At 43.0% G+C, this 19,642-nt stretch overlaps 1 protein-coding gene across 3 annotated transcripts in view; it reads left to right on the top strand.

The window, feature by feature from the left end:
• The window catches only part of LOC106579787 (fibroblast growth factor 12), a 164,017-nt gene that overhangs the window by 134,270 nt on the left and 10,105 nt on the right, over nucleotides 1–19,642 (top strand). For all 3 annotated transcript variants that reach the window (XM_082966135.1, XM_045704247.2, XM_082966133.1), the window contains exon 3: nucleotides 3,564–3,667. In XM_082966135.1, the coding sequence (XP_082822261.1) occupies nucleotides 3,564–3,667 (104 nt within the window). The remainder of the gene's footprint in view (nucleotides 1–3,563; nucleotides 3,668–19,642) is intronic.

Genomic DNA, 19,642 nt, shown 5'->3' with positions numbered 1-19,642 from the left:
CGTTGTTATGTGATCCTTGAAAGATCTTCGAAGCTCTTATTTGTGAGTTTTGGCATTATGGAGCTCCAAGAGGTTTATGGGCTGCCCAAATTACAGTACAGTGCTTTTTTTCTGGGCTTTAGCTCAGAATCCACTGTCAACTTCAATATAAGCTTTCTTAACTCAATTGTTTGTAAACAATGTAATTGTCAACAAACACTGTATAGCTTAAAAACATGATTATGGCCTGGACTCTATCCATAGCACAGCACTTTGGACAGCTGACAATTCCGTTTTCAATGGAGGCACATACAGTGGGGGTAAACAGTATTTGATCCCCTGCTGATTTTGTACGTTTGCCCACTGACAAAGAAAGGATCAGTCTATAATTGTAATGGTAGGTTTACACAAAAGAACTGTCAATATCCCTCGGCCTGGGGCTCCATGCAAGATCTCACCTCGTGGAGTTGCAATGATCATGAGAACGGTGAGGAATGAGCCCAGAACTACACGGGAGGATCTTGTCAATGATCTCAAGACAGCTGGGACCTTAGTCACCAAGAAAACAATTGGTAACACACTACGCCGTGAAGGACTGAAATCCTGCAGCGCCCGCAAGGTCCCCCTGCTCAAGAATACATATTCATGCCCGTCTGAAGTTTGAACATCTGAATGACTCAGAGGACAACTGGTGAAAGTGTTGTGATCAGATGAGACCAAAATGGAGCTCTTTGGCATCAACTCAACTCGCCGTGTTTGGAAGAGGAGGAATGCTGCCTATGACCCCAAGAACACTATCTCCACCGTCAAACATGGAGGTGGAAACATTATGCTTTGGGGGTGTTTTTCTGCTAAAGGGACAGGACAACTTCACCGCATCAAAGGACGGGGCCATGTACTGTCAAATCTTGGGTGAGAACCTCCTTCCCTCAGCCAGGGCATTGAAAATGGGTCGTGGATGGGTATTCCAGCATGACAATGACCCAAAACACACGGCCAAGGCAGCAAAGGAGTGGCTCAAGAAGAAGCACATTAAGGTCCTGGAGTGACCTAGCCAGTCTCCAGACCTTAATCCCATAGAAAATCTGTGGAGGGAGCTGAAGGTTCGAGTTGCCAAATGTCAGCCTCGAAACCTTAATGACTTGGAGAAGATCTGTGAAGAGGAGTGGGACAAAATCCCTCCTGAGATGTGTGCAAACCTGGTGGCCAACTACAAGAAACGTCTGACCTCTGTGATTGCCAACAAGGGTTTTGCCACCAAATACTAAGTCATGTTTTGCAGAGGGGTCAAATACTTATTTCCCTCATTAAAATGCAAATCATTTTATAACATTTTTGACATGTGTTTTTCTGCATTTTTTGTTATTCTGTCTCTCACTGTTCAAATAAACCTACTATTAAAATTATAGACTGATAATTTCTTTGTAAGTGGGCAAACATACAAAATCAGCAGGGGATCAAATACTTTTTTCCCCCACTGTATCATGGGATCATAACAAATACACAAATATCATGATATTATCATAAGGTGCAAGATTACATTTAAAGTAAGTATTCTGCTAAAATTTGGGTAAGACATTTAAAGGATTGTGAGTCTTATTCAGTACATTTAGTAATTGCTTTATTTTCTAAAGTCTAGCAACCCAGTTGCCAGCAGGCATGCCAGCTACAGGTAATTACCAAAATAGGGGAAACACTTGAGTAAATGATGGATACAAAGTACACTGAGTGTACAAAACATTAGGAACACCTTCCTAATATTAAGTTGCACTCCTTTTTGCCCTCAGAACAGCCACAATTCATCGGACATGGACTCTACAAGCTGTCTAAAGTGTTCCACAGGGATGCTGGCCCATGTTGTCTCCAGTGCTTCCCGCAGTTGTGTCGAGTTGGCTGGATGTCCTTTGCGAAGTGGACCATTCTTGATACACAGTGTTGCAGCTCTTGACACACTCAAATCTGTGCGCTTGGCATCTACTACCATACCCTGTTCAAAGGCACTTAAATATTTTGTCTTGCCCATTCACCTACTGAATGGCACACGTACACAATCCATGTCTCAATTGTCTCAAGGCTTAAAAATGATTATTTAACCTGTCTCCTCCCCTTCATCTACACTGATTGAAGTGGATTTAACAAGTGACATCAATAAGGGATCATATCTTTCACCTGGTCAGTCTGTCATGAAACACGCAGGTGTTCCTAATGTTTTGTATACTCAGTGTATATTGAAAGCAGGTGCTTCCACACAGGTGTGGTTCCTGAGTTAATTAAACAATTAACATCCCATCATGTATAAAAATGTTGGGCAGGCCATTATTCTGGCCACAATGGCTATATCCCCATAGGATGACTATTCCCCCATCAGCGGGCATGATTGGTCATTGAATGGTTTGATGAGCTTGAAAACGATGTAAACCTTATGCCATGGCTGTCTTAGTCACCAGATCTCAACCCAATTGAACACTTATGGGAGATTCTGGAGCGGCAGCTGAGACAGTGTTTTCCATCAACAAAATACCAAATACCAAACCATCCCTCCAGACACTTGTAGAATCTATGCCAAGGTGCATTGAAGCTGTTCTGGCTCGCCCTATTAAGACTCATTATGTTGGTGTTTCCTTTTTGGCAGTTACCTGTAGTTAGACAAACTACTATAACTTGATTGATAGCATGACATGGCTTGGTAGCTAGTTATGAGGTTGGGAGATTGGGAACCTATCTAGCTGGCTAGCTAAAGCCAACTTCATAAAATGGTAGGGGCTAGTATTATCACCGGCAGCTAAACTCAAATCAAACGCTGTTTGTGTGACTCTACAGTCTCTCTCCTCCACTGGCCTATGGGCATGACGCCCCTGCACAAAGTACACACACACACATGTTCACATTGGTTCAGTCTCTTTATCCCACACATACACTCACACTGACTCCACTTCACTCTCCCTCATGCATTTATTTTGATCCACCCCCATCGTGCTTAGACATCCACACACATGCATGCACAATCACACGCACATACACATCATTTCTGGACTCTTGCTTCACTGCTCTCCTGGCCTCTGGTATGCATTACTCTTTTCTGCCTACAAAGGCAATTTGTTGGCCAACCAAGGAGCCTGTCGATTTTCACTGAGTGAAATTGAATCAGTGCATCTGACAAGGGAGTGTTGGCACATTCCCCCCCAAACCTGGGGTTCATATCTGATTCGCTTATTACCTTTTCCCTTATTCCCTCAAAGATCCACCATAGATCACTTTCCTTCCACAGCCTACCTTACTCAATACAATGACCCCCAGAGAACACTGAACCTGGTTTCCATTCAGTCAACACCCTTCCGAAATGTGAAAGTCACAGTGCTGTGATGTTGCTCTACTGCTGTACTGTATTTAAATAGTAAGGTGGGTAGGAATAAACTATGACCTTTATTATACCTGTGTTTGTTCTCCCTATCCCTTCCTGTCTCTCTCTCTTTCTCTCTCTCTCTCTGTCTCTCTCTCCCTCTCGGTCTCTTTCTCCATGTATCTCTTCATGTATCTCTTTTTTCCTCCCCCTGTCTCTCTCTCTCCCTCCTCTCTCTCCTCAGCTCTGTTTAACCTCATCCCGGTGGGGCTGCGGGTGGTGGCCATCCAGGGGGTGAAGGCCGGCCTTTATGCAGCCATGAATGGAGAGGGCTTCCTCTACACCTCGGTAAGTCCTGCCTCTGCTACAGTAAAACTTGACTGACTATGAGTGTGTTTTTTGTGTGTTTTTTTTTGTGTTTGTTTTTTTGTGTGTGTGTGATTATATTCTAGATATATTAAAACGTGTTCTAGAAAAACTCTTTAGTAACTGGCACTTTTGTTGTACTGAATAATACGGATTTAGTACTGTGGACCAAGTCAGTTTAGATTCACTGTAGGTCTGCATTTGAACAGGTCTGCATTTGTTTGTCCCAAATGGCACCCTATTCCCTACATACACTCTTAGAAAAAAGGGTTCCAAAAGCATTTTGAGGCTGTCCCCATAGGATAACCCTTTTTGGTTCCAGGTGAGAACCCTCTCCAAAAGGGGTTCTTCAAATGGTTCTCGTATGCGGACAGCCAAATAACCCTTTTTGGTTCTAGATAGCACCCATAGGGCTCTGGTCGAAAGTAGTGCACTGCATAGGGAATAGGGTGCCATTTGGGATGCAGCCTTTGTCTCTTCGGTTATTTATGGATAATAGCTATTTAGTGTCTACCCCTATTCTCTTTCCATCCCTCATTTCTATCTGTTCCCTCCTCTTCCTCTTCTTCTTCCTTCCTTCCTTTCCCTCCCTCCTCTTCTCATGTTCCCTATTTCTCCACCTACGTTACCTTTTCTTCCTCCAGTCTGGTGATATATAATCCTCTCTTCAGGTCCCATATTCATCAAGTGTCCCAGAGTACGAATGCTGATCTATGATCAGTTTTGCTTTTAGATCATAAGGAATCAGATTATTATGGACAGGGAGAACCTGATCCTAGATCAGCACTCCTACTCTGAGATACTTGATAAATACTGGCCCATATTTTCCCAGTTTGTTTTTGGGTCATCCTCCGGGGACCATGAGAAATAGTACAGTACACACACACATAACAACCACTCTCCAAATTGAGATTTTATGAATGCTCTCTGACCATAATACACTCACTGCGTAATACACTCACTAAATGTTTCCTAGATGTTTGAAAATACCCTTACCCCCATTATTTTGGAGCACTATAATGTATCTTGGGACCATGCTTATAGAGAGGGGAGGGGGGTACTTTATTTCTTGGGTATTTTTCTGGCCAAGATCAACAGCAGATTTCAAAGGGGAAGGACAAAGAATGGAATTGCAGAGGTTGGAGCCATTCGTTTGTTTGACATACCGACATAAAGCACAGTCTTGCTACACTCTTAGAAAAAAGGGTTCCAAAGGAGTTCTTAGGCTGTCCCCATAAGAGAACCATTTTTGGTTCCAGATTGAACCCTCTGTGTAAAGGGTTCTACCTGGAACCAAAAGGGTTCTACCTGGAACCAAAAAGTGTTCTTCAAAGGCGCTATGGGGACAGCCGAAGAACACTTTTAGGTTCTAGATAGCACCTTCTACGAGTGTACAACAGGCCTCTTAGCAGTTATATCTCTGTGTGGCTCTTAGAGAAGGGAAGAGTGGGGCCACTGACTTTGGATGCCGCTGTGCTGTGGGTCCATCCCTAATAAGTTATTGATGCCTCCATCTATAAAAGTTTAAAATGCAATTCTTGATTTTTTATATGCAGAGAAGGGGGGATGGGGGGTTCTTTCAGTGTCAACAAACAACCATTATTTTATGAACAAACCACTGTCATTGGTCTACTCCACCGTCAGTGTTTTCTCAGATCAAGGTCAAACATGTTTTTTTGAGTTGCCCACGATGTGAATTTTATAAATACCCGACACATAATAGTCAAATCTTCAAATTAATCAATGTTAAAACTTACTTGACTGTCTTGCATATTTCTTGGGAGCAGTACTATGACAAAAAAATCTATTAAAATGTCAGTCAAACTTTCCACAGCCCCCCTCATCTCCCCACCTCACCAAACGGCTTACACTCATTAATGCTCTACGCCAGGGATCATCAACTAGATTCAGCCGCGGGACGATTTTTTCTTGAGCGGATGGTCAGGGGGCCGGAATATAAATACAATGATGATCTGTGCCTTGACTTGTTATATTTCATCACTGAAAATGTCTGTTCACATAAACTCAGCAAAAAAAGAAACGCCCCTTTTTTAGGACCCTATCTTTCAAAGATAATTCATAAAAATCCAAATAACTTCACAGATCTTCATTGTAAAGGGTTTAAACACTGTTTCCCATGCTTGTTCAATGAACCATAAACAATTAATGAACATGCACCTGTTGAACGGTCATTAAGACACTAACAGCTTACAGACGGTAGGCAATTAAGGTCACAGTTATGAAAACTTAGGACACTAAAGAGGCCTTTCTACTGACTCTGAAAAACACCAAATGAAAGATGCCCAGGGTCCCTGCTCATCTGTGTGAACATGCCTTAGGCATGCTGCAAGGAGGCATGAGGACTGCAGATGTGGCCAGTGCAATACATTTCAATGTCCGTACTGTGAGACGCCTAAGACAGCGCTACAGGGAGACAGGACAGACAGCTGATCGTCCTCGCAGTGGCAGACCACGTGTAACAACGCCTGCACAGGATCGGTACATCCGAACATCACACCTGCGGGACAGGTACAGGATGGCAACAACAACTGCCCGAGTTACACCAGGAATGCACAATCCCTCCATCAGTGTCAGACTGTCCGCAATAGGCTGAGAGAGGCTGGACTGAGGGCTTGTAGGCCTGTTGTAAGACAGGTCCTCACCAGACATCACCGGCAACAACGTCGCCTATGGGCACAAACCCACCGTCGCTGGACCAGACAGGACTGGCAAAAAGTGCTCTTCACTGACGAGTCGCGGTTTTGTCTCACCAGGGGTGATGGTCGGATTTGTGTTTATCTTCAAAGGAATGAGCGTTACACCGAGGCCTGTACTCTGGAGCGGGATCGATTTGGAGGTGGAGGGTCCATCATGGTCTGGGGCGGTGTGTCACAGCATCATCGGACTGAGCTTGTTGTCATTGCGGGCAATCTCAACGCTGTGCGTTACAGGGAAGACATCCTCCTCCCTCATGTGGTACCCTTCCTGCAGGCTCCTCCTGACATGACCCTCCAGCATGACAATGCCACCAGCCATACTGCTCGTTCTGTGCGTGATTTCCTGCAAGACAGGAATGTCAGTGTTCTGTTATGGCCAGCGTAGAGCCCGGATCTCAATCCCATTGAGCACGTCTGGAACCTGTTGGATCGGAGGGTGAGGACTAGGGCCATTCCACCCAGAAATGTCTGTGAACTTGCAGATGCCTTGGTGGAAGATTGGGGTAACATCTTACAGCAAGAACTGGCAAATCTGGTGCAGTCCATGAGGAGGAGATGCACTGCAGTACTTAATGCAGCTGGTGGCCACACCAGATACTGACTGTTACTTTTGATTTTGACCCCCCCCTTTGTTCAGGGACATATTATTCCATGTCTGTGGAACTTGTTCATTTTATGTCTCAGTTGTTGAATCTTATATTCATTCAAATATTTACACATGTTAAGTTTGCTGAAAATAAACGCAGTTGACAGTGAGAGGACGTTTCTTTTTTTGCTGAGTTTACATAGGTTGACCAAAACAGTACAAACATCTTCTGAGCATGACTCCTAATCTTTGGAATGATTTGTTCATCGAGAGATGTATAGTACCTCGTCAGTGTCATTGTTTTGAATAGTTCTCCAATCGCTGCATCAGACTGAAGATCGATAAGCTCAAGTTGCAGGTCAGTGTGAGCGTTATCCACATTGAAGGTGAAGGAGAGGAAACCAACAGCATGTCATTCCAACACCTTGAAAATCCTCAAAACGACGAGAAAACTCACCGTTCAAAGCACGCAGCAGCAATGTATACTTCTCCCGCTGGTCTTCTGATAGGAAACGTACTAGTAGTGTCAGAAGGTGAGTGAGATTGTTGGCTTCTACTTGGCGGGTCAGGAGTAGTCATTTTCTCTTGAAGACTTTGACAAGGCTGTACATCTGATGTGCAAAAAGGCCCTTCCCTTGTAGTTTGGGATTCAGTTCATTCATGAGGGCCATGATGTCCATGGTGAAGGAAAAATCTGCCAACCATTTTTTATCTTGCATTTGAGGGAAATCCACATATTTTCCTTTTAATTTGCAAAAACTCAGCAATCTCCGACTTCAGGTCCCACCCTTCTAAGCACTTTCCCCAAACTCAGCCTTACCTTGTCTTTCAATTATTTTCTGCAATGTCCTCAACACACCGTGTACCTGTTCGTCTTGACAGGGAAACATTTTGAAACAGCTCTTTCTTGTCGTGGCAAATTATTGCTGCAGGGTCAATTAAACTTTGTTTAATGAATTCGCCCTCAGCGAATGGCTTGCTATGTTTAGCAATGTTGTGGGACAGTACATAGCTAGCTCTCACAATTCCGTCGTTTGCTGAATGCAGTTTTGTGAAAAGTCCTTGTTGCTTTTGTAACTGAGAAAGCAACTCTTTCGATGCACTTGCCCTCTGCTCAGACGACATATTCCTATATTTCTTGCATGCTTCGTCAGGAAGTGTCGGGACAGCGATGCTCTCTTTGCACACTAAGCACACAGCTTTCCCTGATACCTCAATGAATAAATATTTAAATGTCCACTCTTGCTGGAACACCCTACATTCATTGTCTACTTTCATTTTCTTTGAAATATATGAAAAACTCATTTTCAAGCAATTTCTAGCTAGCTACTATTTTTAACTGTGACGTGTGTCAGACTGTCAGTCACTGTCTGTCCTCGTGCAGTTGTTATTTATACGTGCCTTCAAAATAAATGTCCCACAAGTGGTGAGAGTTAAATCATTACACAAAGGTGAGTATTCATTGGGCTTTTAAAACTTTACTAATGCAAATTCTTTGTGATATGAGCATGATTCCGCGGGCCGTATTGAATCAGGTCGCGGGCCCCATACGGCCCCCGGGCCGCCCTTTGCCCAGGCCTGGTCTAGCAGGTTGACGTTTATTGTCATGAATCTTGCCCTGGAGGCATAACTGACAGATTTTTGCTAGATGGGCCAGCTGAAATTCATGATTCTTTTTTTGTTGCTTTTTGGTCTTATTTTAAGGTTAGGGTTATGCATTAGGGTTAAGGTTAGGTTTCGATTTTATGACTTTATGGCTGTGCCAGCTAGTGACCACTCTGCAGAAACTCTAGGGCAAGATTCATGACAATCAATTTTTATCCTGCGTTTATCTATGGGGATCGTGTTATGCTCAACGTGCTATGCTCAACCTGCTCAGTTTTCCACCACAAAACACCAGAAAATGGCCAAAAAGAGTAGAACCAGCTCACCTGCTTTTACTCTGTGATTTGACTATTAGATGTTCAATGTTGTTTTTGTAAAAAATATTTTTAAAGGAATATTTAAACCAAATTGAAATAAGAGTTCAGTTCACGCTTTTGTCAAAGCAACAAAATAAACTATATAAACTACAATGATGGTGAGAACTCTGAGAAATGTTGGGGTTAAGTGGTTTAAAATCTTCCTCAGCCAGTCTTTATTCATAGTAAAAATTTAATTGTCCATGTGGACTGTATGAAAGGGCACTAATATACCATGATTTTAAAATTGGTGCACAATTTCTACTTAAAATATCAAACAGATGCAAAAGACACTCTTTTAGTGGAATGACCCAGGAACCAAAAGGAAAAAGTGTGATCGTGGGGTGATCCTGTTGTTTGCTGTCTTGCTTGTTATACTGAGGTGTTGTTGTCGGGGTATTCGTTTTTTTGTCGTTTTGCTTAATCAAGATCTGTGGCTGATGAAAATAACCTACAGTTTCCTACCGCTACATTTGCGTTATATAATGTCATAAGTGTGACAGTGTTATCAGGAGGAGGAGACATTTGTTGCTGTAGTTGATGATGATGGTTGGTGATGAGAGTGTAATAAGGAGGCTCTGGCTGAGATTCCCTCCTCCATTTCAGAAATCGATCGATGGCAACCATGACGGTTAAACAGTGGAAGATGATGTCCTCTAATCTTGATAGTACGGGTATCACAGCACAATAAATTGAGTGGCCTCCATTTTTGAGGTGTACTGCGTCATTTATCTTCCTGCTTCAATAATAATGTTTAATGTTATCAACCATTTATTTTGCATCGTTCTTTAGTTTCTGTAAAAAAATAATAATAATAGTATTTGGAGCTAGCACAGAATATTTGATTCTGGCTTCCGAGATTAATTCCATTGTATTCTATTGTTTCCAGAACAGGGACTGAGATATTATGACATAAAATACTCCCTCTTATTGGAGAGACTAGTGACCAATGACTCCAGCCAACTGATCTGATACTATAGCCTGCATTGTATCTCTCATCCCACCTTCCCCTGGCTCAGCCTTTATTAGCCCCTATTAGCCTAGCTGTCTCTATGGAGTGGTCTCCCTGTTGATTTACTAAGCCTTAATCTGCTAACGTGGCTGTGGAGAGGGATGGGAGAAGGGGGAGCATCTCCCCGTCCCCCAAATCCAGTGAGATGTGTTGGGTGGAGAGCTGTCTTCAGCTTGCCCTGCGCTGCTTGGAACTGAACCTTATTACTTAGTCAGTGTTCTTCTTTGGTATAAAGTGAGCTTGGTAACACAGCCTGCAAGTATAATGCTTCAAGTTATAATATCTGTTATTTACTCAGGAATTATAAAGGGGGCCATACATGATTTGCAGAAGTGAATGTTAACATCCAGTGGAAGCAGCCTAAGGCGGGCAATTGGGGTTATTAAACCTTAGAGGAAGAACTGCTTTCATTGAAGGAGATAGATATATATAAAGAAGTGAAATGTTTGGATTGGATATAATAAGTTCATTAGAAATAGACAATCAGTGGAGCTTCCTCAGAGGAGGAAGGGGAAGGCCATCCTCAGTGAATTTCAGAAAAATGTAAATAGTGAAACAGTAAAAAAGTTCTCGTTTTTAGATACAACTATACTAAATATATTCACGTCACCAAATAATTGATTAAAACACACTGTTTTGCAATGAAGGTCTACCGTAGCCTCAACAGCACTTTCTGGGGTAGCACCATGGTGTAGCCGGAGAAAAGCTAGTTTCCATCCTCCTCTGGGTACATTGACTTCAATACAAAACATAGGAGGCTCATTGTGCTTACCCCCTTCCATAGACTTACACAGTAAGAATGACAACTTTCGGAGGATGTTCTCCAACCAATCAGAGCTCTTGCAGTATGAACTGACATGTCGACCTAATCAAAGGGTCAGAGAATGAATCTAGTACAAAAGCATAAGCTACAGCTAGCTAACACTGCAGTGCATAAAATGTGGTGAGAATATGACTCAAAGAGAGAGGAAGACAATTGTTGAACAGATTTGAACAAATTAATTTAATAAAAAATGAATTAGAAGCAAGAGAGAGAGAGGAGAGATATATATATATATATATATGCAGCTAGCTATTTTAACCTACTCAAACACCCGGCTAAAACATAGAGGGATGCTATGTTAGCTAGCTGGCTATGGAAATCCAACATTGGAACTCTTCCAAGTCAAGGTAAGTTTTTGTTTTTATTGATTTAGTTCCCCGTGGCCTGCCGGTGTAACTGCCAAACTGCTTGCTGTACACTCTGGTGCATCATTGTAGCAGGTTTATTAATGCGTTAGTTCTAGTAGATAGCTATGTTGACCAGGGGCGCAACTTTGGTTTTAGAAGTGGGGGGGACATAACCTGGCGGTGGGTCTGGGGGTCCTCCCTCAGAATTTTTTGGGGTATTTGAAGCTCATTTCCTTCATTTCTACTAGGGCTGTTCACGACAAAAAAAATAAACCAATCAATTGGTGAACATTTTCTTACGTTTATTTTTCCATGTATAGACATGTGTTTTAATAAAATCAACTAGGCTATATCTACTGCACTGGTCTGATGCTTTAAGCATGCTGTTTGATTAAATAATCAAGACACACAAATGACTCAAGAGGGAGCCAGAGATCAAGATAGCCTAACCAGAAGAAAGAAAAACTGTTCCTGACCATCCTCCCTCTGCTGCTGGCCTTTGCAGATTCTGCTGTTAAGCTCCTGAAGTTGCCGGTAATAGGCTACACCAGCGGTCGGCAACCTTTTCCATTTAGAGTGCCAATTTATCTTACCATTTCTACCAATCTGTGTGCCAGTTATGATTTTGATTTCTACATTTTTGTGGAACAGTTTCATTTAATTTATAATAGTCTTTGTGTCTCAAAATCATTGTCTGGGGTTAATCTACGTTCTATCTAAATGAAAATTATACAAATACAAAATGTACTTTTATTGCCATTGCCAACTATGTAAAAATAGCCTACATAAAGCTAACGTAAAAACATTGCAGCCTGCAAATTAATATCCTATAAATCACATTTGCTACTCATGTCCTGTCTGCAACGAAATTGAAACATTGTATCAACTAGGTCGCCGAAACTCGCACTAGCAAACTTGAAACATTGTATGAAATATTCTGGGCCCTCAGAGTTTCCCGAGCCAGTGAGCTCGGTACAGACACAGCTGTAGGCTATTTGTGCAAGGGATAAGAAGTAATCAGGTGTCACGCCCTGACCATAGAGATCCTTATTATTCCCTATATTTGGTTAGGTCAGGGTGTGACTCGGGTGGGAAAATCTATGTTTTCTGTTTCTTTGTTTTTGGGCGAGTGTGGTTCCCAATCAGAGGCAGCTGTCTATCATTGTCTCTGATTGGGAATCATACTTAGGCAGCCTGTTTTCTTCCTGTGTTTGTGGGAGGTTGTTTTCTGTTTAGCATCTGTTGCCTGACAGAACTGTACGCTTTCATTTTTTGCCTTTTGTTATTTTGTTTGAGTGTGTTTGTGAAAATAAAGAATCATGAACACTTACCACGCTGCACCTTGGTCCACTTCTCATCATTCCAACGACAGGCGTTACAGAACCTCCCACCAAAAACGGACCAAGCAGCGTGGCCAGGATAAGAGGACATCCTGGATGGCAAAGGATCCTGGACGTGGGAGGAGATCCAGGCCGGATGGGATCGCCTCCCATGGGAACAGGTGGAAGCAGCGAGGGAGGAATGGCGATGAGATCGGGAGTCACGGCAACGACGGAAGCCCGAGAGGCAGCTCCAATTTTTTTGGGGGGGGGGGTCACACGGGGAAATTAGCGGAGTCAGGGTTGACACCTGAGCCAACTCTCCGTGGTTACCGTGGGGAGCGTGTGACCAGTCAGGCACCGTGTTATGCGGTGATGCGCACTGGAGATACGGTGCGCATTCACAGCCCGGTGTGCATTCACAGCCCGGTGTGCTCGTTGCCGGCTCCCCGCATTTGCTGGGCTAAAGTGAGCATTCTGCCAGGACGGATTGTGCCGGCTCAGCACTCCTGGTCTCCGGTGCGTCTCCTCGGTCCAGGATATCCTGTGCCAGCTCTACGCACTGTGTCGCCAGTGCGCCTTCACAGCCTAGTTCGTCCTGTGCCAGCGCCCCGCACTTGCCGGGCTAAAGTGAGCATCCAGCCAGGACGGGTTGTGCCAGCCCTACGCTCCAGACCTCCAGTGCGCCTCCACGGCCCAGTATATCCTGCGCCAGCTCCGCGCACCCGGTCTCCAGTGTGTCTCTTCAGCCTGGTACGCCCTGTGCCTGCTCTGCGCACCCGGCCTCCAGTGCATCTCCCCAGTCCGGTGAGACCTGTTCCGGCTCCACGTACGAAGCCTCCAGTGATGATCCATGGCCCGAAGCCTCCAATGATGATCCATGGCCCGGAGCCTCCTTTGATAATCCATGGCTCGAAGCCTCCAGTGATGATCCATGGCCCAGAGCCTGCGGCGACGGTCCCCAGTCCGGAGCCTCCGGTGACGGTCCCCAGTCCGGAGCCTCCGGCGATGAACAGTAACTCAGTAAAATTGTGGCATGTTGCGTTTATATTTTTGGTCAGTATAGTATGCTCTATGGATGGTCTTAACCTCTATGGGCTAGGTGGGACGCTAGCGTGCCACCCGTGGTGCACTCCATCAACAGCAGGTGCATTTCAAGAGCGGCAAATTTGAATCCAAATAAATGTCAAAATTCAAATTTTTCAAAAATACAACTATTTTACACCATTTGAAAGATAAACATCTCCTTAAACTGCATTAATTTATGTCTGAGATTACATGAACATGAATTCAAACGTATCTGTGTCCATTCATCATCATCAATAGTGTCTCCCAGGTGTATCCAAGGTCTTTTGTTTGACATGTTTTGTGTCATCAGGAAAAGCCTCTATCAACCTTGGATACAGTTTTGAAATCAACTTGAGGTTTGTCAGACCGCCTTCAAATAGTTTCATTCTTTTAAGCTTCTTGCTTGTCCGGTGTTTGCTGCACAGAGAGAATAAAGTGTTGTATCTGCAAAAGTTCACCTCAGCGCCATCACAGACTGGACTTCCCTGGTTGCCTGACCCTGATGAGACCCCTGTCACCATCGGATCCTGCTCAGATGAGGCATGATAAAGAATTACCTTGGTGTACATTTATACATTATATTATCCAAGAATAGAATCAATGGTTCATTAATTGAAATGACCATTATTCCCAGATCCCAGACCGTAGTCTATCCATCAATTAAAGATGGAACTTTGTATCCATTCACTGATTGTTATAGCTAATATACTGCAAAATTCACCTGAACTCCGTAGACTGGTCTTTCTTTGCTGTCTGACCCTGCTGGGACACCTGCCACCACCTGATCCTGCTAAGACATGATGAGCATAGTATTGTGTACTTACTGTGCACCATGACAGTATAGCCTGTAGAGCTGTTTATACCATGTAAATGTGAAAAGTAGGGAATTTGCTAGGGAAACTGACCGATCAATAACGTTACATTGCTATACTGACTAATAAAAACTCACATTGTGCTGTCAAAAAAACATCAGAATATTGATCTTCAATCATTTGGCCTCTGGTTTCATTGTTTAATTCAGGTCTAGTGTGATTGAGGCAAAAATAATAGCTAAAGTTAATGAGCTAGCTAGCTAACGTTTGGCAGATTTTGGCTAGCTCTAATGGTACCTTAACCGATGAAAACTATCCAAGTTAATTTACTTCTGTTGAAACGGGACAAAAAGGCTAGAAAACATTTCCATACACATAACAGCTGTTAGATACAGCTACGTGACAGATAACTAGAGACTAGAGCTGAACTGGCTGTGGTAGCTAATAGGTAGCTAGTTCATTCTCTTCAGACAGATCTTCAGTCGAGAGGGGATGTTACTGTAGCTAACGTTACATGTCAGTTACACTACTAGCTCAGCACTGGGAATAAATACTTTTTTTCTGCTAAGTCAAACAGAAGTTACCTTGCCAGCTACATCAGTCAATTAAATTATAGCGAGTTGTGTCTCTGCTTGCTTTTACATCTCAGAGACAAAGCACAACACACAAAGACAGCTGTTGCAGACAGCAGCACCATGCCTTTCAGAAGCTTTGCCTTCACACAGCCTGTCCGCACGCTCTGTGGTGTCCGTGCGGTCCTAAATCCAGCCGGCTGAAACTTCCAAACAGCCTACCCGACTGCTCTGAGGTGTCCGCATGGTCGGATGCCGCTTTTAGTATTACAGTGCAATGATAAAATTGGGGGGACAAAAATGCTATTTTAGAATGTGGGGGGGTCATGCCCACCCAGTCCCAAGTGAAAGTTGCGCCCTTGATGTTGACTATGATGTTAGCTAATATGGTGACAACGATGTAGGCTGTGTGTAGAGATTAGCGGTTATGGTATGGCATGGTCACAGACAGCTGTTGTATTGTGTACTGAAAAGGTGAGAGGAGGAGAGTGCGTAGGTGCGAGAACAAATTATACAATGAACAAATGATCATGGTGTTTGTATGTGACTGCTATGAAAGTGAACTGTGTTTGCAGGGATGTATTCATTCTGCCAATTCTGTTGAAAAACTTTTCTTAAACGGAAGCAAAGGTAACGAAACAGGGATAAACATACCTGAATTTGTCCAATAGAAACTCTTGTTTGCAACTGTTGGACTAATTATTACACCATAGATCAGCTTGATGCAGGCAAGAGTATGTCAGGTGGTATTGAATGTGTCACTGACTGTCACCTTGATTACTCAATATTTTCTCTCGCCCTTTGCACCTAGGTTGTAAACTTTCATTCGTAGGGTAAATTGTAGCAACCTCCAATATGCTGTAATAGAAATAAGGCCATGCTCCTAAAAAAAAAAAATCGGCATCCCTCATCTTAAACGTCACCGACCGCCACTGTAGACAATGTACGTTTTTATTAATTAATGTGAATTTATCTGAATAGAGTGATCAAATCAAATGTATTTGTCACATACACATGGTTCGCAGGTGTTAATGCAAGTGTAGCGAAATGCTTGTGCTTCTAGTTCCGACCATGCAGTAATATCTAACAAGTAATCTACCAATTCCACAACAACTACCTTGTACACACAAGTGTAAAGGAATAAAGACGAATATGTACATAAAAATATATAAATGAGTGATAGCCGAACGGCATAGGCAAGATGTAATAGATGGTATGGAGTACAGTATATACATATGAGATGAGTAATGTAGGTTATGAAAACATTATATAAAGTGGCATTGTTTAAGGTGGCTAGTGATACATTACATCAGGATGGCAAGATGCAGTAGATGGTATAGAGTACAGTATATACATATGAGATGAGTAATGTAGGTTATGAAAACATTATATACAGTGGCATTGTTTAAAGTGGCTAGTGATACATCTAATTACATCAAGATGGCAAGATGCAGTAGATGGTATGGCATACAGTATATACATATGAGATGAATAATGTAGGTTAAGTAAACATTATCTAATATAAATAATATAAAGTGGCAAGTGATAAATAGATTACATACATTTTCCCATTATTTAAGTGGCTTGAGTTGAGTCAGTATGTTGGCAGCAGCCACTCAATGTTAGTGATGGCTGTTTAACAGTCTGATGGCCCTGAGATAGAAGCTGTTTTTCAGTCTCTCGGTTCCAGCTTTGATGCACCTGTACTGACCTCGCCTTCTGGATGTTAGCGGGGTGAACAGGCAGTGGCTCAGGTGGTTGCTGTCCTTGATGATCTTTTTGGCCTTCCTGTGACATCGGGTGGTGTAGGTGTCCTGGAGGGCAGGTAGTTTGCAACCGGTGATGTGTTGTGCAGACCTCACTACCCTCTGGAGAGCCTTCCGGTTATGGGCGGAGCAGCTGCCGTACCAGGCGGTGATACAGCCCGACAGGATGCTCTCGATTGTGCATCTGTAAAAGTTTGTGAGTGTTTTTGGTGACAAGCCGAATTTCTTCAGCCTCCTGAGGAACAATGGTGGCCCTCTTGAAGCATGTGGGGACAGCAGACTGGGATAAGGATTGATTGAATATGTCTGTAAACACACCAGCCAGCTGGTCTGCGCATGCTCTGAGGACGCGGCCGGGGATGCCGTCTGGGCCTGCAGCCTTGCGAGGGTTAACACGTTTAAATGTTTTACTCACGTTGGCTGCAGTGAAGGAGAGCCCGCAGGTTTTGGTAGCGAGCCATGTTAGTGGCACTGTATTGTCCTCAAAGCGAGCAAAAAAATTGTTTAGTCTGTCTGGGAGCAAGGCATTGTGATCCGCGATGGGGCTGATTTTTCTTTTGTAGTCCATGATTGACTGTAGACTCTGTCACGTGTCTGAGCCGTTGAATTGCGACTCCACTTTGTCTCTGTACTGACGCTTAGCTTGTTTGATTGCCTTGCGGAGGGAATAGCTACACTGTTTGTATTCGGTCATGTTTCCGGTCACTTTCCCTGATTAACTTCTTGGGGCTATGTGGGACGCTAGCGTGCCACCCGTGGTGCACCCTATCAACAGCAGGTGCATTTCAAGAGCGGCAAATTTGAAACCAAATAAATGTCAAAATTCAAATTTTTCAAACATACAACTATCTTACACCCTTTGAAAGATAAACATCTCCTTAATCTAACCACGTTGTCTGATTTCAAAAAGGTTTTACGGCGAAAGCATGAAGTTAGATTATGTTAGGAGAGTACATTGACAATAGCTGTGTGTAATGTTTTGTCAATTCAAAGACAGGCGTCACCAAAACCATAAAACCAGCTAAAATGATGCACTAACCTTTAACAATCTCCATCAGATGACACTCCTAGGACATTATGTTAGACAATAAATTCATTTTTAGTTCTATCAAGTTCATATTTATATCCAAAAACAGCGGTTTACTATGGCGTTGATGTTCAGGAAATCGTTTCCCTCCAATAACCGGCAGTCAAGTCAGCACCACAAATTAAATAATAAAAATTAGAAAACATTGGTAAAATATTATATTGTCATTTAAAGAATTATAGATTTACATCTCTTGAACGCAATCAACTTGCCAGATTTAAAAATAACCTTACTGGGAAATCACACTTTGCAATAATCTGAGCACTGCGCCCAGAAAAATACGCTTTGCTATACAGACAAATGGCCATGTTGGAGAGATCTAAAATCGAAAATACTATGTAAATAATCCATTACCTTTGATTCTCTTCATCAGATGTCACTTCCAGGAATCCCAGGTCCATAACGAATGTAGTTTTGTTCAAAAAAGCTCATCATTTATGTCCAAAAAGCTCCGTATTGTTAGCACATGATCTAAGCCAGCCGGACTTCTCGTCATGAACGAGGGGAAAAAATATATTTACGTTCGTTCAAACATGTCAAACGTTGTATAGCATAAATCATTAGTGCCTTTTTTAACCAGAACATGAATAATATTCAAGGTGGACGAATGCATTCTCTTTTATAACGTATTGGAACGAGGGTACCCAACATGAACTCGCGCGCCAGAGTCTAATCGGCCATCACCGTTCCATGGCTCTTGTTCGGTCAGATCTCACAGTAAAAGACTCAAAACACTTTGTAAAGGCTGGTGACATCTAGTGGAAGCAATAGGAAGTGCCAAAACATTAATCAGCCCCTGTGTGTTTCAATGGCATAGGCTTAAAGGTCATTCAACACATCAGGTATCCACTTCCTGTCAGAAAATGTCTCAGGGTTTTGCCTGCCAAATGAGTTCTGTTATACTCACAGACACCATTCAAACAGTTTTAGAAACTTTAGGGTGTTTTCTATCCATATATAATAAGTATATGCATATTCTAGCTACTGGGTAGGATTAGTAACCAGATTAAATCGGGTACGTTTTTTTATCCAGCCGTGAAAATACTGCCCCCTAGCCCCAACAGGTTAAAAGCAGTGGTTCGCGCTTTCAGTTTTGTGAGAATGCTGCCATCAATCCACGTTTTCTGGTTGGGGAATGTTTTAATAGACGCTGTTGGTACGACATCACCGATGCACATGTTAATGAACTCGCACACCGAGTCAGCGTATTCGTCAATGTTGTTGTTCGCAGCATTGCGGAACATATCCCAGTCCACGTGATCGAAGCAATCTTGAAGCGTGGAATCCGATTGGTCGGACCAGCGTTGAACAGACCTGAGGGCGGGAGCTTCCTGTTTTAGCTTCTGTCTATAGGCTGGGAGCAACAAAATGGAGTCGTGGTCAGCTTTTCCAAAGGGAGGGCGGGGGAGGGCCTTATATGCGTCGCAGAAGTTAGAATAACAGTGGTCTAGGGTTTGGCCCGCCCAGGTAGCACAACCGATATGCTGATAGAATTTGGGGAGCCTTGTTTTCAGCTTAGCCTTGTTAACCTCTCTGGGGTCGGTGGGACGAAATCATCCCACCTACGTAACAGCCAGTGGAATCCTGTGGCGTGTTATTCAAATACCTTAGAAATGCTATTACTTCAATTTCTCAAACATATGACTATTTTACACCATTTTAAAGACAAGACTCTCGTTAACCTGTTAGGGCTAGGGGGCAGCATTGACACGGCTGGATAAAAAACATACCCGATTTAATCTGGTTACCACTCCTACTCAGTAACTAGAATATGCATATACTTATTACATATGGATAGAAAACACCCTAAATTTTCTAAAACTGTTTGAATGGTGTCTGTGAGTATAACAGAACTCAAATGGCAGGTCAAAACCTGAGAGATTCCTT

The sequence above is a fragment of the Salmo salar genome, chromosome 20, assembly GCF_965601325.2.
Source record: "Salmo salar chromosome 20, fSalSal1, whole genome shotgun sequence".
NCBI lineage: Eukaryota > Metazoa > Chordata > Actinopteri > Salmoniformes > Salmonidae > Salmo > Salmo salar.
This window is presented reverse-complemented; position numbering and strand designations above follow the sequence as displayed.